At 49.8% G+C, this 21,832-nt stretch overlaps 1 protein-coding gene and 1 long non-coding RNA gene across 10 annotated transcripts in view; one reads left to right on the top strand and one right to left on the bottom strand.

The window, feature by feature from the left end:
- MSI2 (musashi RNA binding protein 2) overlaps positions 1–21,832 on the bottom strand; it is a 387,367-nt gene that overhangs the window by 126,115 nt on the left and 239,420 nt on the right. For all 9 annotated transcript variants that reach the window (XR_015721318.1, XM_087854525.1, XM_045773328.2 and 6 more), the window contains exon 7: positions 16,896–16,944. Coding sequence is in view for 8 of the 9 variants with exons in the window: in XM_087854525.1 (XP_087710651.1) it covers positions 16,896–16,944 (49 nt within the window). In the remaining variant the exon portion in view is untranslated. The remainder of the gene's footprint in view (positions 1–16,895; positions 16,945–21,832) is intronic.
- Positions 3,690–7,435, top strand: LOC148107973 (uncharacterized). Its single transcript, XR_015721319.1, has 2 exons — positions 3,690–4,048; positions 5,830–7,435. It is a non-coding gene; the product is annotated as an uncharacterized LOC148107973 (long non-coding RNA).

Raw genomic sequence — 21,832 nt, 5'->3', positions numbered from 1 at the left:
CCATGGCCAATCTGAGGAAACGCAGAATGAACACATGATGGATCGGTACAACCCAGCCCCCATCACAGCTCTGGAAATACCAAGGACTTCAAGCTGGAACGACCCACTGCCTGACCACCGGGGGCCAGCTGGGACAGCCCCCATCACTATCACCTACGAAGGTCCCACACAGCCTTACAAGGGCATTTTAGATTTGAATCTCCACGCCTGGGTCTGCTAAAGGCAAGGCCACCCACACAGGCCCCATTTTTCTGGTGCATTTCCACTGGATCGCATTTTAAACTCAAACAAAAAAATGTTTTAAGCCATTACCTGGGAAATCATCAAATCATCTGTTCATTTTTATTAGTGCCGCTGTAATTAAAGAGAATCATATTTCCGAAATCTTAAGCTGCACTTAACAAAACCCACCCTCCACCAATCAATTAGTATTACAATAACCACGTCCCCTTGTTGCCGCTGCGATTAGCATTTTGATTGAATGTCTGTTGAAAAGTGACTGGTAACAGAAGATTGTGTTCAGAAGTAATGTTTCTTTATTCGTCACCACCGAACCTTGTCTGGTTGTCTCCAGTCTCAGCTCAAAAGAGACAAGAGAGTTTCCAAAAGCAGTCATTTTGGTGGCGGATTATATTTTCAGGAGGTGGGTGATAAATTAGGCATAATGGCTCTGGCATCACCAGCTAACACACAGGGGCCTCCCGCTGACTGTGGCCTCGGTGCTGGGCAGCTGCACCTGGGGAGGGAGGGATACGTGTCCCTGCTGCCCAGGCACCCGACCCTACCCCAATAATCTAGGACAGTGAATGCCAGGTCTTCACACACAGCACTTCAGAAAACTCAGATATAATAATGCCTCTGCCAGATCAGCCAGTGACCACTGTGATTCCTACAGAAGATCACCATTACCTGCTTCAATGCCAGGCACTTGGGAAACCTGTTATTCTACCATAATCCGGTCTCCAGTTGTCATAATAACAATAAAAGCACCAGTCAGTAAAGAGATGGGTTAACAAGCTTCATTATGGGCAGAGAATACCCGTCTTCTCCACGTCACAGGAATTACAGACAAGAGTTCATTAAGTCACTGTATTAGAATTTAAATGACCTGCTGGTTCAGACGGCTCTATTTACTGATGCCCCCCATCATGGAGGCCTTGTGTGGCTAAATGGAGAGTTCCAGAGCAGAACGCAGCCAAACAAAAAGTAAGCACATACTTACTCCAGGCAAGTCAGCTTCTCCACTAGAGGAGAATCTCGTCTGACAGGTCTTAGAGTAGGAAAGGGTACAGGAGTGCAGATGTCGGGAGTTAGGAAGGCCAGGTGTTCCAGGACAGCAATGTGGAGGTGGTTAAATGTCATCCGTCTGTCTGTCCATCCACCAAGTTTCAGCCCACAGCAAAGGACATGCATGAGTTTTACCCACTCCCTGCCCACAGCTCGCCATACAATAATAGCAAGGGGCATCGACAACTTGTGTTAATGCAGCATTAAAAACAAACAAACAACCCAAAAACAAAACTTCTAGGGCACCTGGGTGGTTCAGTCAGTTAAGTGTCTGCCTTCCGCTCAGGTCATGACGCCAGGGTCATGGGATGGAGCCCCACATTGGGCTCCCTGCTCAGGGGGGGAGTCTGCTACTCCCTCTGCCCCTGCCCCCACTTGTGATCTCTCTCTCTAAAATAAATAAGAAATCTTAAAAAAAAAAAAAAAACTTCTAGAATTCAAGGGGGATAAGCGTGATATGGTTCCTTTAAAAATCTCCCTCCTCCAAGCCCCACTTCCTTTTCCTCCCCCAATTCCAGCTTCTTGCCTGGCTGCCAGACAGGATTTTATAAGTGTCAGGTAGCAATTTCATTTTTAAAATGCTCTTATCAAGGATTTAGGGTGAAAGATAAAAATCAGCACAGTAAATCATCATAAAGGAGTGTGGTGTGAGGCACAGTATTTTACAAATCAAAACACAGTTAACAGAATGAAAAGGCAAGGACAGGAAAACAAAGTAAGTTTAAGTATCCTCTGAAAGGGGGGGATCAGAGGCCAAATTAAACAGAGAGATCACCCTTCAGATTTCCAAGCCCCTTTGGTAACAGGCTTGGCAGATCTGCTAAGAACTGCATGAACAGTCCAATTTCCACTTTAAAACGGGAGGTTTTTAGAAGGCACATACATTGTCAAACATTATACACACTTAACTAAGGGGCTTTCATCGAAGTCATCTGACCTGCAAGCATGTGTTGCTAATATCACTGCTTTATTATTTATCAAATCAATTTCTTCATGGAATGACTAATAAGGCAGACACAGCTGCTCTCCTCTTCCCGCCCAGCTGCTACCGCCCTGGCAGCAGCAGGATTTGCTAGGCTACCTGCGGTTTCCTACCCCCCACATTTTGCTAAAGAAACTTACAAAAAAAGGGGGGGGGGAGAAGGGGTGGACCCAGGAGGTGCCAATTTAGGATTCAAGCCACTTTGTGGAAGCCGTTTATACTACCCAGGAAAACTTAAGACTGCTAATTGACCAGGCTGGGGCACGAGTCTTTGTTTTAGTGCGGGATTTTATTAATCCTATCATAAAGGAACCACAAACCTAAAATAAAGTGAAAATACATATGGGCACCTACTTTCCTATTTTGATCCTTTGTAACATCTTTGATTCCAGCACCTTAAACCCAAGGGTCACATCCCATTCACATATGCACCATGCTCCTGCCCCCCACAACACAAAGTTCGATACACCCTTAGAACGGCAACTCCTAAAAACAGTCACGAAGACATTTATTCTACCGTTTTTTTATTCTAACTTTTTAATGTAAGTTCACCAATCTCTTTGGAGGCCTACCTGAAAATTCACAATAAATAAGAACATGCAATTCAGTGATTTCCCATCTGCCATGGAATGATTCCATTGTCCATTAAAAGCTAGAGCTCTAAAAATACACGAAGGGAAATTATTAGGTATTGTGGATACACATTTCTGTTGTAAAACAGGATCAGTACTATGGGCAAAATACAAAGCTCCTTTTGTAAATCTTACCCAGTTTTTAAAAAGGTAAGACAGCATGGGGGAGGGAGCAAATTAAACCATAATTTTCAGGCAATGTTTCCTTATTGTCACTCAGAAAAATTGCCAGGTGTTTCCAGAGTAGTTTATACATAAATATACTAGCTGAATCAGGAAATCTTCCCAGGGCAAATGAATCAACTTAATTAAAAGAAGACTAGAATGCCAAGCCTAGTCATTTGGGAAGTGGGGAGGAAATTCAGAAATCTCTAAGTACACACCTTTCTACCTGGCCTTCAAAAGTGAAGCACGTTAAGTGTTTAAAATCCTGGGACGGACCCCTGGCTGAAGTACACCTACCCCCCGGCCCACCAGGCTGCACCAGGCATCGTGGGTCAGGGGAAGGAATGCAGGACTTTTTTTTTTTTTAAATTGAACCAATATTTTCATTCTTTCTTCCAGGTCGCCTGTAAAAGGCAACTACAATCCCACCAAGGCACTTTTTTTTCCCTTTTAAGAAAGACCTCCCTACCCCCCAATACACACACCGCCATTGGTTTGCTGACTAATTGTTCCTCCCTTAGGCTTTGGAAAAAAACAGCAGTGTTCCTGAATCATCTTCCGGTTCAGGCTTTACCAAAGCCCTCTCCGGAAAACACCTGCAGCTCTTACACTCTCCTGCAGACAAGACCACTCCGTTTTGCGAGCGTAGGTCTCTGGCAGGGGGAAGACACAGAACAGAGGAAGTGGAGATGAACCTCTCTTTTCAGGCAAATGAGAACAGAGACCACAGTGAGGAGGGCCTGCCCATCTTCCTCCACCCTCTTGTCCTGTATATTAATACCGTTTGCCAAATACTTGGGATATAAGGGGTGTGAGGTGGGGAAGACACAGATAAGAATCAAATAAACAAGTAACACAATCACTAAGGACTGAGAAGTGCCATGAAGGAACCGGGAGCCAAGGCGACCGACGGAGCTGACCCAGTCTGGGGGTTTCGGGAAGATCTCCCTGAGGAAAGGACGTTTAAGACTCCTCCTGAAAGGTAAGTAAGAACTGGCCAGCAGCGTGAGACAGATTGTTCCTTGCAGCCCAAGAACAGCCTGTGAGGGCGGCCCTGTTAAGGCAATGAGCAGGAGGTCGGCATGGCTACAGCAAGCATGGTGTTGGGTGAAGCTGGACAGGAGAAAAGGGCCAGGCAGCAAAGACTCTACAGACCAGCATCAACATCTCAGGCCTGATCCCTCCAGTAACAGCAAGCCAGCAACATAGTTTCGGTAGGATGGTAACTCGATTCATAACTGGCACAACAGAACGGTAATTATTCACACCTCCCACTGCCCGCACGGATCACCGAGGGCCACTCACCTATAGGAGACACCTCCTCCCTCCCAGGGCTTATGCACCGGGGCTCGCACCAAGGATGGCCTTCCACCCCATGGCCCAGACGTGGGTCTGGGTCAAGGACCTGGTCAGGGGCCCCGCCTTAGTGAACTTTAAAGCTGGAAGGCCCTCGGAGAGCGCCTGACCCAGGGGTTCCCAGCCCTGACTGCACACTAGCTTCAGCTGGGGGATCGCTGAAACCCCTCCAGGCCGGGGCTCCAGCCCGGAGTCTCCCTCACTTGATCTGGGGTGGGCCCCAGGCACCGGTCTGTTTTAAAAACCCCCCAGGTGATTCTAATGTGCAACCAGCGTTGAAAACCGCTGACACGGTCCGAAACCTCGGACGTGACAGCCATCATTCATCATGTGGGCCTCTTAATGCGGGGCTATGTGATGCCGTAAGTCACCCCGGTCTTCCCAGCCAACCCCATCTATATGCGAGGAAGCCAAAGTCAGCCCGTGGGAATTAAGCAACTCTTTGGCTTATGAGTAGACTCTAAGTTCCAGCTAAAGGAACATAAGCGGACGACGTGAACTTCGGGGGGAAGTTCCCTTCTCTACTTCACTATGCAGAATAGAACAGCATCGAAACCAATCGAGGGCCTTCTCCTGAAGTGATGTTTCCAATGGGCTCCCTGGATTCACCGCCGTACCCCCACAGTGGCTGGGTGTGAGGCAGGAGGGAGCCAGGGCCAGCGAGAGATACCCAGAACAGGGGCCACTGTTGCTTCTGTGTCTATTCTGGGCCCAGAGTGGATGATGTCACCTCCAGCGGCAGCGCAGAGCGGGAGTCATGAATCATCCGTGAACTGGCCCAGCCTCCGAGATAATAAATCGGATGTCAGTGTCGCGTACTTTGCCGATTTGGTGCAGAGGCGCCGGCTCTGCCTCGGCTGCCGGAACACAGGCACCGGCGCTAGAAGCATCCAGACAGAAGGATGTGCTTTCAATTCTTTCCTGATACCAAGACGGGGTGGCAAGTTGAGGAAGAAATTTCGAATGTGTAGGGAGTGCTCAAAGGTGCCCAACTTTGATCACTGTGAGATCAAGGCAGTTATTTTATGCCCTGCCAGGCTCGCCAACGAAGCCCGAGGGTTTAGATACGCACATATACGTGGACCCTCAAACTATTCATTACTGCAGCACCCACTTGCGTCCTACGACCGGAAACTGTTAGGTATTGTCATCTCGACCCACGATTGCATGAATTTAGCTCAGAAACTCACTCTAGGATTGCATCTGGCAAATGTTCCTGCCTGGAAGGGTTTCTGGGACAACATAAATCAAGAAGTCAGTCTGGCAGGTTCCGAAGTTCAGCGTTGTCTCGCTGTGTTCTCTTTATTTTTTTCCAGGGTGGAAGTTGGAGCAGGTATGTAAGGAGGGTAGAGTTTGTGTTGTCTCACACAAGCTCCCCTGACTTCCTTCTTTCTCCTATCTCCCTAGGCAGCTGAACTGAATGAACCAAGCCGGAAACACCCATCTAATGAGCGGTTTGCATTCTTGAGAGCTGGGGTCCTGACAACTCCCCAGTGTAACTGGTATATGGACAACTCTGAAGCGTATTCTTTGGCTTCCAAAGAAATGACCGAGCTCTGAAGAGGACTAAATTAAAAATGAAATCTCAGAATTCGAGTGTTTCTACTGAAAAATAGATGTTAACACCCTAAGGCCAATCTCACGGTCTTTGACTAAATTCGACCTGGGCAAGCCACGAACTCTGTTAGGATTTGGGGGCCATGTTCCCGGATTTCTCCTGCACGTAGCTTTGCTGGGGGGGCATCAGGAAGAGAGCGAGGCCGGCCTGCCCACGGCTGCAGGGGCACCCGTCCCGCAGAAAGTGCCGCAGTGCCCTCCTTGTGTCCCCCAGGGCGGCTGTAGCAGTGTGCCACAAACTGGGGGCACTGAAAACGGAAAGCTGAGTCTCTCACAGTTCTGGAAGCTAGAAGCCCAACCTCAGGTGTCAGTGGGGCCACGTTCTCCCAAAGGCTCCAGGAGAAAATCTGTCCCGAGCCCTTAGCTTGTGATGTTGCCAGCAATCCTGGGCTAATGGCTGCATCACCCCAGTCCTGCCCTGGGGCCCCATGACCTCTCCCCTGCGTGTCTGTCTTCACGTGTCCTCCCTCACAGGAGGAAGGATACCCGTTGTATGGGATGAACCTGGCCAAGCATGGCCTCCTCTTGACTACCTCTGTAAAGACCCTATTTCCAAGGAAGGTCACATTCTGAGCTAAGGAGGGCTAAGATCCCCCTTTTGGGGAGGGGGGAATACAATTCAACCCACAATACTCTCCCACTTCGGCAAACCCGAGGGCATCTGCGCACAACGCTCTGGAGTGTTAACATTTTCTCCAATCGGCGAGCCGTGGCCTTTCTTCCCCAAGCAACAGTAACAAGAGCAGCGGCAAAACAGCAGGAGCTGTTAGAGTAATAAAGTGAGCTAACACTTACAGATGCTCTCCCAAACCTCCGATGTTTCACACAGATGCCCTACTTCACTTACACCTCACAAGCCCGTGAGTTAATAAAATTACCCATTTAACAGATGAGAAAACTGAGGGTCAGAGAAGCTTACTAACTTGCCCAAGGTCACACAGCTGACTGGTGGTAGTGCTGGAATTTGAACCCAGCAGTGTGACTTGAGACCGAAGCTCTCACCCCCCCTTTGCCACGTGGCCCAGATACCTCACCACCTTCATTAACTGGGTACTTCCTGTGACTGTTAGGCTATAAGCACCAGGGACACAGAGGAGGATTCTGTATTTGCCATATTGTGTAAGGTTCCCACATGTTTATTAATCACAACTTGGTTAGGAAAATGCTTTTAACTTTCTTTAATTAAAAAGCACTTTCAGGGGCACCCGGGTGGCTCAGTTGGTTAAGCGTCTGCCTTCGGCTCAGGTTATGATCCCGGGGTCCTGGGATCGAGCCCTGCGCGGAGCTCCCTGCTCAGTGGGGAGACTGCTTCTCCCTCTGCCCCTCCCCCTCACTGTGCTCACTTTCTCTCTCACATAAAATAAAAAAAAATATTAAAAAAAATAAAAAATAAAAAGCACTTTGAACTTCTGGAACAGAGGGTCTCCCATTTGACCTTTCTCCCCTCCGGTCTGAGATGATAAACTCAAGCAAACCATGTTTCTTTCCAGACCGGGACCAGCCTGGCTATTCTATTAATAGCACATTGTCTGGGAGGAGCAGAGACTACTAAGAAAATCTTCATCTATCTATCTGACTCTCTGTTTATGGAAAGAAAAAGGCAACTCAGAGGTAAAAGGATCCTCGGCTGCATTTAATCAAATGTTGTTCTGGATCAACCTGGTCCCTCTCTCCCTGGCAGGAGAGAAAACTCCGACGAGCCAGGGCCCACAACTCGTTCAACCAAGCACGAGGTGCCGCACGTTGTACCAGCCCCATCATTACAACCGAGTTTTAAAATATTTACGCAAATGTCAGGAACAAGGCAGAAGTCACAATAGTTACAGTGTTAGGGAGCTGGGATGAGGTGAATTTTTTTCTTTTGAAAACTCTCTCTCGTGTTGTTGTATCACTGCATTTACAATTCAAATTGGAATGAATTTTAAAAGCTTATGCTAAAAAAGTAAATGTTTGAACAGGTAATAAATGCACATGGTACAAAAATTCAAAAGGTAAATAAGTATACAATAAAATGTTTTTCCCTATCTTTGTACCCCTGGGCACTTAATCCTCTTCCCCAGAAGCAAAGGCTGCTTTTTATTTATGTATATTTGCATCCGTGAATATATAGGCTTGTGCATAAAACATACTCAGGTGCTCACTGTGGCCAGAGACTGCTCCAAGTCCCTTACACTTATTAACTGCCATAAGACTTGGGATAACCCGACATCATCATTCCTATTGTACAAATGAGGGATCTGACTCACAGAGAGGGTGAGTAACTTGCCCAAGGTCACACAGCTACTGTGTCGCAGAGCTCAGATTCAAACACCCGCGGCCTGACTCTAGGGCATGTGCTCTTACCCACTATGCCATTCTAACGCTCTGTGACCAATTCTGTGGGGGCCCTTTCAGAAACAGTCAAGGCACACGCAAGCCTATGTTTTGTGTGTGAAGGGGAGGAGATTATTTTAAAGATTAGGGTCTTACAAATTCGAACACAGATTATAGTTTGCCTCAAGAAGTTAAACCGATGGTCTTCCTTAAGGGGGAAAGAAAAGAAACGAGGCCCGCCCGTGGTGGGCACTTTATAAGCCGACTCACTGAGCTCCTATGGAGCGGGTGCGTGACCCCTACCAGGGAGCCAAATGGGGCTCAAAGCTCTTTGGAAACTTGCCCCAGATCACACCTGTGGGAAGCTGGGACAGCCGCAAAACCTGGGGTCTCGAAGTAAACCGTGCCCACAGAGACGCAGATGGCCTGGCACACGGCCTCTGCGCGGCGAGGCTCAGCACCCAAGCTCACCCCCGGAGCTGCACAGCAACGAGGCTCCTCTGGGAACCTTGAGTCCCCGAGGAGCAGCCACCCCCGCTTCTTGTCCCCGGGCCCCTAGCAGCGCTGCGGCACTAAGAAAGGGGGTGCCTTGAATCAAGTCGCCCCGTTGAAGGCTCCTCTGCCCTCGGGCCTCCGCACCCTGCCCTCACCGAGATCTTCAAACATGTCGTGAGAGTCAGATCCCGGGCCTCTATGGGAACAGGGCCCAACAAAAGCCTCATTGTCCCTCTCTACAAAAAACCATTTCTGGGTCAATGAAGTTGCTGACCCTGGGCCCACTCCCTTTCTGCTTCCGTGGGCCACAGCCAGGAGGGAGGCAGGAAGACCTATTAGCTCACCACCCTTTTGGTGCCAGGGCTTTTATTCCAAAGGAAAGAAGTTACAGATTTATACTTCAGCTCCAGAAAACGCAGTGCATCTAGGGTGCCAGACCCCCCCGGTGACACGGGCTCTCTCGGGCGCTGGGCACCCTGTCCCCCCAGCCCCGTTGCTAGGGAGTCGAGGGCTTTGTATTCCTCTGTGTCTACAAAGAAAAGCAGGTGAACAGAAACCAAGCTACTGTGTTGATTAATATCTCAAGAGACAGCGCCGGAATGGACGCTTCCGGAACTTAGTTAGCTCAGGGAGAAAAAAAATTAAAGCGCTCTCCTTACTTTCCTGTCAGAAATAAAATTAAGGTCTCAGATCGATGTTGCCAGGGCTGGGGTAGCTACGGGAATCTTTAATGGCCTCCTCTGCATGTTTTCAAATGCACATTCCCCTTCAACCCTGCCCTTTTAATTGGTTATTTGCGAGGTCATGTTTGCACCAATTTCTTGGGAAAGCTAATGGTGTTTATTTAAGGAGAAAATAAATGTGCAGACAGCTCCGGGGGCTGGTCTCTGAAAGATGGCTCAGGGTGGGGGCTGCAGCTCTGTGCCCTGCCCCCCCCCCACCTCCACTGCTGCATATCCCTGGTGGACTGGAGGAGGTCCTGGGATGGCTCAGGGGACGGGTCAGGCCTTGAGGGAAATGTGCTATTGGCTGGGGGTGGGGGGGGACACGTAAGGCCCTACAGGGGAGTGCAGACACTGGATTGCACCCCTCATGCTGGGCACATATAAGCCTGCTCACCCCCCTTGCACAGCGCTGGCTTTAGAATGAGCCCAGCTAGGAGTCTAGCACCCTGGGTTCCGAGCATCTAGTAGAGAGGTACATGGAGATCCATTTATACCACTGTAGGACTTGGCAGTTCCTCCCCATTCTAACTGAAGTGTGCCCAACTTCGAGAATGCACATAACTGTTTTCCAACAGAATCTCTCCAAGTACCCAAAGGTAGTAATTAACATCCATGCCACGGTCAGTCGCCCTCGCCCTGCTCCCCACATCCCTTCTACCTGGGGTGGACAGGAGGAGACCCAATTGTATTGAGTTGCTACCCCATTCTGAACACTCTCTCCAAGAGTCCTGGTTTATCAGTATCTTTCCTATGCAGTTGTCCCACACTAATATGGTCCATTGTGGGAAGAGAAGATTATCACCTGGCCCGATCAAGACCCTCTACTTGCATTAAAGAGCCCAAGTGCCATGCTTGATGGCCACATCATCCTACACGGACTGGACTGAAAGTTCTGTGCAGCCAAGACTTTGGTTGACGTTCGTGGCCTATAACAGACCGGCTGCAGGTGCAGAACTGGGATCAATACTAATCATGATTAAGCTATTGCTTTACAGGTTTCCAATGAACTTGACACATCTCAGACTTGGGGTGGCACACGACAGGTGCCCACTGCCATTGGCAGCGTGCACAGGGGACGAGAGGCACATCTGAGAGGTGGGGACTATGCAAAGGTGTGAGTGCAGCAGCTGGACTCTGGAGTGGGCATGGAGGCCCTCGAGCCACATCACCAAGTGTCCTCACCAGCCGTGATTCCAGGAATCTCTGCCGCCCTTCCTGCCCCATCCAACAACCCTCTCCCACCCAGAGGGACTTCCTCCTCCATCTCACCAAGTCCCAGCTACGGCTGTAGAGTTCCAACCTTCTTTCCTAGGTAAGGTCAGAATGCTAGAGTATCATTAGGAAAAACACACACATATATTATCTCTGACATCCCACACCTACAAAGGAAGCGATGCCTTTTCATTTTTCATTTAGTTTATGCCTTTGTGAAACTCCTTTTACATCCCCCCCCCAACTTTGGGGAGTAGGTACCAATGAACAAATAATTACAGGGCGATCCTGAATCATGTCTAGCATACATAAAACAGTCAGTGTGGACATCAGAGGTCAATTTCAAAAGTGAGTGTCTGGCAGGTAGTCAGGACATTAAGGGCTGTTTTTCCTCTTTAGAAAAGCATTATCTTCTATCACAGTTTCAGCGACATCTTACTGGCACCATTTTAATAAATAAACTGATTACGCAAATTACGGAGACCTTCAACTTCAGCCAACTGCTTTTTGGGAGGGAGACGCGGGGCAAGCTTCGAGGAAGAAGCAGAGCTCAGTCAGCCCCACTGCCCAGAGGTGAGCCTGTGGAAAGCTTCTCCCTCTGGCCATGCGGGCACAGCAGGCGCCCTTCCAGCCCTGCAGCTCCTGGTAGGGCACAGCCGCCCTGGCAAAGGACCCTCCATGTAGGGGGCCTGCTGGGGACGGTGCTCTCGGAGCTGTCGGAGGGTCACCAAACCACCAGGGCTGCAGTCAGTACAGCGGAGGGCCCGCTGGGGAGCCAGTCACTGTCTCAGAAGCCCTGGCCCTCTCCAAAGCCATTAGCATTGCACTCAACAAGCAACTCTTCACAGCAGTGAGAGGAGTCCTCCGTCACACTGAGCTTTAACGTCCTCTCAGTGTGTCCGTCCCTTTGCCTCTGGCAACGTTCTGGAGTGAACAGGCCTGTTGGGGAATGGAAGCCACGGGGAGCGAGAAGGCCTGTCACCAAGTTTCTCCTCTGTACTCATTCCCTCTCCAGCTGACCTTCACCACCAGGTCTGACTCACTTTCCACTGGGCCCCCAACCACCCAGCTCTCCCCTGATGGGCCAGATGTAGAGGGACCAGCAGTGCAGAGCTCATGAATCTGGAGGCCTGGGGTCAGACAGAGGGACAGCTGAGGCTCCCTGGAATGACACTCACGGTGGGGGCTCCCTTCCCCGACGAGGAGGTGAGCATGAGACGTATTTCAGCAACCCACAGCCCCAAGTTCTTCCATTTTCTCAACCCCCTGATGTGGGGACAGTGGGGACAGTGGGGACAGTGGGGACAGCGGGGACAGCTCCGATCCATGCCACCCCACCCTCCCTCCCTTCTCCAGCTCACCCCTCAGCCTTCTGCCTCCCAAAGGGCGACCTGGAAAGGACGGCATTTTGTAGTGTCTTCCCTCCAGCCCCTCCTCACCAGCCCCACTCTGGGATCAATACCTAATGCTGAATTTAAGATCTTATCTGAGTTTTTGCAAGGATAAAGCAACAAACTTTCCCCCAACGATGAAATCCTTTGATGATCAGCCCAATATTTTTCAGAGCACCTCTAACAGCTTTTAGAGAGCAAATGAAATGACTCTGAGAAAACTGGAAAGCCACCTTCTTTCTCTCCCCTTGGGCACAAAGAATCTCATGGAAGGCCCCAGCTTTTTATCAGCCGCTCAGCTCCTACCTGGCTGCAGGAACCTGCTATGTGGCCCTCCAAAACTCTACATGCCTCAGTTTCTCCATCTGAAACGAAGGTGCATCACAGGCCAGCAAGCAGGGTAGGTGGAGAAGGACCAATAATGAGGAGGTGTTAAAATCACCAATTCCCCTGCTTTAAACCACTTCCTTGCAGCCAGCTTGCAGAGCAGCTGAGAGCAAGGGCTCCGGGTCACACAGGCGGGGTTTACATCCAACCAGGGACTCTGGGCGGCTGGGTTCACCTCTGACCTTCATCAAGACTCAATAGTCCGTGCAGGCGCTGTGCTAAGCACAGGGTACAGAACTGCTCGGGAAGCACTGGCTATTTCTAACAGGAATGTTACCGTGGCCTGGGTCACACAGAACCCACTGTACCAACCACAGAGTCCCAGTCCCCCTCTTCGGGATCTGCCTGCAGTGCCCTTGGAAGATGGCTCCCAGAGGTCTGTCCCCTCCAGGATGTCCTCAGGGCAAGCCCGAAGCCATACGTGCTTCCCAGGGTGGGCTGCAACCCGTGATGGATCAACGTCAGGTCAGCCCTGTCACCCCAGCAGGGCCAGCCCTAGCTTCAGAATTCTCAGGGCCTCACAGGTCAGCCTCTCCCTCCGCCTGCAGCTTCCTGAAGGCACTCCTGAGTGCTGGGGACCCAAAGACGACCCCCTCTCCTCCCTCTCCTAGCTAACAAAATAAAAATTAAAAAGGACTTATTAATCTTGGATACTCTCTCAGTTAAAAGGCTAAAAGCCAGAAACATACTTCAGATCCTGGAGCTCATCACCCCCAGCTCCCCCATTTTGCAGAGGACGAACCTGAGGTGTCAGAGAGGTCAGGGAATGTGCCCCGGCCAGGTATCAAGGGGGCAGCAGGAGCCGGAAGGAGGTCTGCTCGAAGCGGAGAGTGGGGGAAGACTCCACACCTCTGTGTGAGTCCCATGCTGAACGACCTTCTTGCTTCCACGGGGTGGGGGCGGGGGGGACACGCACATCCTGGGAGGGCTCATTGTCTCCTGTTCCTCTGGACTCTTTCCCAGGGCGCTAGTGAGGTCCAAGTACAGACATAAGAGGGGAAGAAACACAGGCTGTCGCTTCTGTGACCACATGTAACTGAGGGTCATGCTGTCCCTATGGGACCAACAGGGGGACAGGGGCAGGGGGTAGCCACCGTGGGGTGAGGAGTGGACACTCAGCCCTGACCTCTGGCTCACAGTGGTTAGAGGAGTCAGAGTGGACTTGACTCCTGGAATCCCAGGCCCAACTGTGCAGTGTTCCCGGATGCTGGCTGTCTCAGCTCCAAGGGCACACAGGTGGTTTTCGTAAGGCCCAGGGCAAGGCTGCCCGACGGAGCTGTGCTGGGCGCTGGGTGAGAGGGTGCTGGGCAAGCACTGCGATGGCACGGAGGGTTAACACGGTATGCACCTCTTTAAGAAGAAAGCTGGCGGCCCTGCCAGCCCGAGAGGTGTCCTTAACTTCTGCTGAGGCAGCACTTTTCTTCTTGATAAGATAATGGGAAACAGGAAGCTGAGGAGGTGAAAGTAAGGTTGGGGCCAGGTGGCTGCGAGAGGATTTTCTTTTCTTGTGCTTATCACCTGATTCCAAATGCACATTCCATCAGGCCAGGGATGGGGGGCCCACTCGTTCCATATGTAGGATTTGCGCTTCTGTGGTGACATGGTCCTTTCTTTTTTTTTTTTTTTTTTAATTCTTTCCTCTCCTCGTTACTCTGAACCACTTAAGCATTACCCCAGCATTAGCACCCAGTTCAAAGAGAAACTCTCAGCTATTTAGAGGGGCTGGAAAATGTGGGGGCAGGGGCAAAGCTCCCACCTACACAGAAAGAACAACAGGGAGCAGCTTTCTGTACAGGAGTAAAGGCCAAGCAGAACGTCAGGGCCTCCTTGTTGAAACTTCTTGGCACACCTTCCCCGCTGCCCTCTCTTCCCCACCCCACCAGCGGGCTGCCCCTGCAAGGTCGGCCCCGGGCCCACGCTCAGAAGGGCTCCAGTCTGGGCTCAGTGCTCTGCTGTCACCTTGAAATTCTTAATAATTTTTTTACAAAGAGGCCCTACTTTCCCCTTGTCTGGCTCCACGAAGTATTCAAGTCCTCCATCCACGACCGGAATCTTACCCTCTGGCAGGGCAGAAGGGTGCTTGGGCAGGCCCTGCCTTGGCTGGGGGCAGGACGGAGCATGCACCAGGGCTGTGCCCAGCCTCCTTCCTGCCGGTGCCCCTCCCCCCCAAGCCCTGATGCGGGAGAGCCAGCAGTGCCGTCCTTGGAGCCACATCGAAGGGACCTCCCTCCACCCCACCACAGGAGTCACAGGGACCACGGCCCCATCACCACGGAGGAAGGGAACAGGCTCCATCCATAGCAGGAGATGTCTGGGTTAGAAATAAGGGGGAACCCTCCCCGGCACCTCCTCTGGGGCAACGCCAGACACCCAATGCCCTCACTGTGAACCTGCCTGTGTCTGCTACTAGCTGAGTAACGGTGACAGGGAAAGTCACCAAGTCACCGGCCCTCTCGGGCCCACCAGACCACACGCCTCCTTCCAGGCACAGCTGGGAGGGCTGCACGAGATATTTCTCTCCAACACAGGGCCTGACCTGGAGCAGATCAGAAATCCCTTTATTGGTGGATATTCAAATAAGAGTGATAAGGCTACTGCCTAGATGCCACTCGGAATCTTCCAGGAGCATGAATTCTAGCACCGAACCCCAATGCCACACTCAGATGGGCCCTGCCCACCCTGAAAATAAACAGATGAAAACTCTCTTCGCAAGCCCGTGGAGACACAGAGAAGGAGCAGAATTTGGAATCAGCAGTCCTAGGGATGAGCCCCTGCTCCGAACTGGGGTGCATCCCTTACCCGCTCTGAGCTCCGGTGGGTCACCTCAGGCCCAACACAGAGGTGATGACCGTGAAAACAATAATGAGAAGAGCTAACCTAGGCGCCACTAATGTGTGCAGTACTAGACCCTCCAAACAACCCTATAGGCAAGTACTTGTATTGTCCCCATTTCACAGAAGAATAAACTGAGACCAACAAGACAAAAAAGTGAAGCGACTTTCCCAAAGTCACAGGGCTGCTGTGAAGATCAGATCAGATGCTGCACAGGGAAGCAGTGCTCAGACATCCCTCCCCTACCCCGTAAGGATGATGGCGGAGAATAACCATGAATTGCCCCTCTCCGCATCCCCTTCCCCTCACTCTCTTGGCTCTCAGGAGGCTGAGCACTGCAGAGGACAAAGCAATCATCCCACACCCGTGAGCTCTTCTTTTCTTCCCTCTCCTTCCCCTACTCCTCATCCTCCACCCCCACCCATCCCTTCCCAATATAAACGCCATCGATGCCCCAGTTTTCCATCCAATTTTCCACTCTCCCCTCTGAGGATGCTGTCTACGGATGCCCGGGAAGCTGGACTGCCAGGCACTCTCAGGACAGCCCGTCCTCCTTCTCCCCCCACCGCCTTCCTCCCTTTCACTCAGCCTGGCGGCTCCCAACAGGAGAGACATACAGTCAGTGCTGGGTAACTGCTTCTAATCACAGGTGACAGCAAGAATGTAAACAACACAAGAAACATCTAAATGCAATCCAAGTGGCAAGGAAACACCGCTCACTCTGGCGCCTCTCAGGAACGCTGCTTCCTGCCACCTCCCTTCCGAAGCTCTGCTCATTAGCGCCCTGTTCATAGGAGCCCCAGAAACCAGGAGCTTCCGGAGAACAGGAGATGGAACGCGAGCCATAACCTTGGACTCTACTTCCTCTGGGAGGATTTTCTAGATTCATCCAACTTTCTGTTTAAAGCAATCATTTCAACGTGTTCCTTTCTTGGGGAGGGAAGGTATGGAGGTCAGAAACCCCTCTGACAATCTGTTCAAAGCTAGGAACGTCTCCCAAGAAAAGCGCAAACATAAAACATTTTGTGTGCCATTTCAGGGGTTCACAGACCCCCACGTTGAGAAGACCTATTTTCTAAAACACGGATAGGACAGGAAGAGCACAGGAGAGAAAAATGAGTAAGTGCGGAGCCCTCTAAACATTCCAGATGTGTAAATGGGCACTGCCAAGTCTGCAATCCCTGCACACGGCGAACAAACCGGCAACAAGGGTATTTTTTTTCTTTTCTGCCTCTTCAGACTGACAGTGTGCTTCTAAACCACCTCCTTCAATGCAAATTGAAAGCTCAGCTGAGTAATTGCTATGAATAATTTCCACTTGGATCCCTTAGTGCTCAGGTCTAGCAAAGACTAAGAAAGCCAGGAACCCGGCTTGGGTGTGGCTGATTTTTAACTGTCCAGGATCTGGACTCTTCGTGCTGTGGTGGCCCTCCATGAATACAGATGTTCGACATCTGGGCAACTAACAGAAAGGGCAAGCGTCTTCCGCTGGGGCTCTTACCTCTGTGCCTGTTGGTCGTCTTATCAAACATCAGCATTGCGTCCTCCACCTGCAAAACAAACAGAATGGAGTCTGCTTTAGGAATTTTGACAAAACATACAAAATGCGATACGCGGCCAGGGAACAGTGGTTTCCATTACGAAAGTCATAGGTGCTCATTAACATTCATTTGAAAACACAAAAAAATCAGAAAGAAAAAAAAATCACTGTCTTTCCATCTTTCTGCCTCGAACAACCACAGTTAACATCTGATGTATTTCCCTTTAGTTTTTGCCTTAAAAAAACACCTTATGCCTATTTTAATATAGTTTAAATCAGGCTGTAGATGGAATTTTCCCGTTCTTTTTAAATATAATATTACAATATTGCAAATAATTCCCAGATGACTACATCGTGAATATTGTTTTCCTTTCCCAATTTTTTTGATTATGGTCAAATACACATAACATAAAAATTGCTGTCTTAACCTTTTTTTTTTTAAATATTTTAAGGTTTTTATTTATTTATTTGACAGAGAGACAGTCAGCGAGAGAGGGAACACAGGCAGGGGGAGTGAGAGAGGAAGAAGCAGGCTCCCAGCAGAGGAGCCTGATGTGGGGCTCGATCCCAGGACTCTAGGATCACGCCCTGAGCCGAAGGCAGACGCTTAACGACTGCGCCACTCAGGCGCCTCCATCTTAACCATTCTTAAGTGTAGAGTTCGTTGGTACTGAATATACTCATAATGTTGAACTACCATCCCCACCATCCATGTCTGGAACTCTTTTCATCTCGTAAAACTAAAACTCTACCACATCAAATAATAACCCCCCCATCCCCTTTGTCCCCACAGCCCCTGGCAACCGCCATCCCATCTGCTGTCTCTATGACTGTGACTGAGGTCCCCCCCAATCCCCGGGGGGATTCCAAGACCCTTAGTGGTTCCCCAAAACTGCTGGATAGTACTCAACCCAATATACACCATGTTCCTTCTTGGACATACATACCCAGGAGAAAGTTTAATTTATGCATTAGGCACAGAAGATTTAACAATAGTAACAAAAAATAAAACAGAACAATTACAACAATGTACTGTAATACAAGTTATGTGAATGTGGTCTTTCCCTGTCCGAATATCTAAGATGACTATGTGAGGAGGGGAAGTGAGGTGAATAACGCAGGCGAGTGATGTCACAATCAGCTGCTACGCATCATCTGATAATCCATCAGGAGGGTCATCCGCAGTAGGACCACGGTTGACTGTGGGTAACCGAAGCCATGAATAAGGGGGGACTGTGGTATTTCATATAAGTAGAATCCCACGGTATTCGTCTTTCTGTAACTGGCTTATTCCATTTTGCATAATGTCCTCGAGGTTCATCCATATTCCACTGCACGTACATGCCACATTTGGCTTATTCATTCACCCGTCGACAGATACTCAGTTTTAGCTATGGGGAATAAACCCGCCATAAACATGGATGTACGCATATCTCCTTGCATCCCCATTTTCAATTCTTTTGTGTAGACACCCAGGAATGAAATTGCTAAATCATATGGCAATTTTACTTTTAATTTTTGGAGGAACTGCCATACTGTTTTCCACAGTGGCTGCACCACTTTACATTCCCACCAAGAGTGCACAAAGGTTCCAATTTCTCCACATCGTGACCCACACTTGTTATTTTCCGGGGTTTTTTTGATAGTAGTCATCCTAATGGGTGTGAGCTACTGCGAATACTACCTGGACTGCTGCATAATAGTTCATGGAGCGAGACACTGTCGCTTACTCAATTCTCCTTCTGTGGATATTTAAACCTTTTCCAGTTATACACAATGGAAATTTAACATCTTGATTGCTATGGGCTGAATTGTGCTCCCCTCCAAACTTGGATGTTGGAGCCTTAACCCCCAGTATCTCAGAACGTGATTGTATTTGGAGACAGGGTCTTTAAAGAGGTTACTGAGTTAAAAGGAGGTAATGGGGGGGGGGGCTGATCCAGTACTGACTGGGGTCCTTATACACAGAGGGAATCTGGATCCGGTCAGGTACAGAGGGAAGACCACGTGAGGACCCAGGGAGAAGGTGGCTGTCTGCAAGCCGAGGAGAGACCGTTCAGAAGAAACCAACCCGGCTGATCTTGGACTTCCAGCATCCACAGAGTGAGAAAATGAATTTTTGTTGTTTGGCCACTCAGTCTGTGGTACTTGGTGATGACTGCCCCAGCAGACTTATGCATTTATGCTAGGACCTTGGCAAAAGGATCAAAGAGTAGAAAACACCAAAGGCATCCTCTGTCTCTCTTCCTCTTTCTCCCTCAGTCTTTCTAGGCATCCTGCAACCCTTCTGGATATTTCTAGCAATAAGATTTCAGGATCCACATTCAATTCCCATGCAGACCTCAAGAAAGTCACCCTTACTGAACCAGATTTGGCTTTGAATTCCACTCCTCGTACTTACAATCCAATTCTTCATTCTTTGACAAAATACAAAGTACAGGTACGGTCTTAGCCGATCAGCTACTCACCTGGGGACGGTACTTGGGTTTGGCCAGGTGAGCAGCCTGGTCTCTTCATTCATTTTGTGCCCAAGATTGGCGGTAAAACTACAACTCTACCCATGTGGTCCTGGACAAAGCCGCTAGCCAAGGGGCTCTGAGCTTGGAGCGATTTCAGTGTGCGTGTGTGCGTGTGTGGTTGGGAGGGACTGAGCACTGTTCACTGGAGCTCAAAGGCTCACAAATGAGTTTGGGGGCCTGAGCTAAGCCAGCTGAGAAAGGGAATCATAGGCTATTCATTCTTCACTCCTCCCAGACTACAATCTCTGATGGAGGAGAAGACACTGGGCAAAGCAATGAGACCAGATTTAAAATGCTGCCTCCAGACAACCCTATTTTTCTAGATGCTATCAAACAGAACAGGGGGAAAAGCAAAGTCAAGGTAAGAATGGAAGAAGGGGTAGGCAAGCCAGACGCAAACCTCGGAAACCTCAAAGGGACTGGCCTAGCTTAAAAATCCCTTCCGGAGTCAGGGCCCCCCTTGGTTGCTAAGCAACCGAGTCTGAACAAACAGGCTCCTGGGGCCTTCCCCTTCTGGTCCCCATTTCTAAAGTCAGTAACCGGGAGGAAAAGGCCTTGCATGGTGACTGCTTCGCCAGCAGGGAGCTCCTCTCTCTCGGCCGGGTACCAGGCTGAGGGGAGGAGGTGGTGCTAGGGTGGAGACGGGGTGCCTTCACCAGAACCCTCTGCAGCCAGGCAGGCTCGATGGTCCCCCCCAGGCACCTGCAGTGGCGGCCACACACACCACGGCCGTCTGCCTCTGTGCACCACTCAAGCAAAACCACCAGAAGATCAACTGGTTTGTTTGCACACAGAGCAGTCACACTCGAGCATATGGTACCGCAGACTTAGACCCCAGGGCCTCGATAAGAATTCCAATGCCTGCGGTGCGGGTGGGTGGGTGTCGCGCAGGTAAACGTGACATCTGTTTCACACCCATCTCCACATTTTCTAAGACGTTTGCCAAGTGCTTATTTTGAGCTAAAAATGCCGAACAGTAAGGAAAACAGCCTCCCTTCTGTGTTGGCCATGTTTTGGTACTGAAACTCAGATCCCCTTAGGAAATAAATATTTTGAATTAAAAAAAAAAAAGTATTTTCAATGCCCCCCCCCCCAACAGGGCGTAATTGGCTCCCTCTTTTCCTTCCAAAGTTTGGATGTTTTCTGACACTACCCTCCCAACATTCGCTCCACCCTGGGGAGCGAGGGGGAGGATCTGTGTATGTTTTTTAGGGCAACCATTGTCGTAAAGAATAGAGCTCTTTCCTCCACAGTCCAGTTGCACAATGGGACTTGCAGAGACCTCCTGAATAGATAAAATGTCAGGGTGAAAGAAAAATTCTATTAACACTTTACAAAATAAAACATCTGAGAAATAGCTCGAGAGGAAAGAGAAAGAAAAAAAAAATCAATATGGATAAGACCGGTGCTGGGGTGGGGAGGGAAGAAAAACTTTTCAGCGATTGCAAAACACTTATTAATTCAGAGAAGCCATCAACGCGATGGAAATCTGGCAGGACAGCAAGAGCTGAAACTGGGAGAATTTGAATATATACAAAGACTGAATAGAATGAAAAACACGGCCTCGCATACGGGGCTGTTTCTCACGGTTCTGTGTGAATCAAACAGAAGCAGCTTGTGTGAGTCTGCAGCACGGGGGCAATGAGGAGCACAGTCAAGGTAACCCGTATTCAACCCTGGAGGGAGCAGAGTGATGCCTGTGTGTCTGTCTGTCTGTCTCACACACACACACACACACACACACACACTCACGCACGCACGCACATGCACGCGCATACACACAAAACCCAGGTAGATCAGCTGGCTGTACGGAGTCATCGACTTCAATATGAACCCCAGATCTCATGTGGGGGTGCTAGAACACACAGTAGGGGGGCGCTGGACACAGAAATTTTCTGACCTCAAGTTGAAAACACCATTAACTCCTGTTAGATGTCTCCTCAAGACAAGCTCTGGTATTTATTTTGTGTTGACAGTGTCCTTACCAGGCTTACACATTTCTTTGTACCAGAGGTGGGGGCCCATGGGCCTAGCGGTCTTGGGGTGGGGGTGTCCCTGGAGGGACCGAGAAGGAGAGGAGATATTGGAACCTCAGCATATTCTGTCTCACATCCTGGCATATGCTTGGTCTGTTCTGAGAGAAGGCGCTTGCTCCAACCTTGAGACGTACCTTTTAATAACTTAGGGTGGGTTCAAATGCCACCCGGCATCTTGGTGGTATATCTCGTGAATGACAAGGCAAGGTAAAGTAACTTTTAAATAAGATGGCTGGAGATGCCCCCGTTTGTCTCAGCACCAGCAAGTCCTGAACCTGTACTCCTGCCTACCACCAGGTTCAGACCACACCGTAACCTCCGTGGAGGCATGTACCACGCACAC

This window comes from Ursus americanus, chromosome 23, assembly GCF_024610735.1.
Source record: "Ursus americanus isolate L20-20 chromosome 23, mUrsAme1.1.p, whole genome shotgun sequence".
In the NCBI taxonomy this organism is placed as follows: domain Eukaryota; kingdom Metazoa; phylum Chordata; class Mammalia; order Carnivora; family Ursidae; genus Ursus; species Ursus americanus.
The sequence above is the reverse complement of the archived record's forward strand: the minus strand, read 5'-3'. Positions and strand labels throughout refer to the sequence as shown.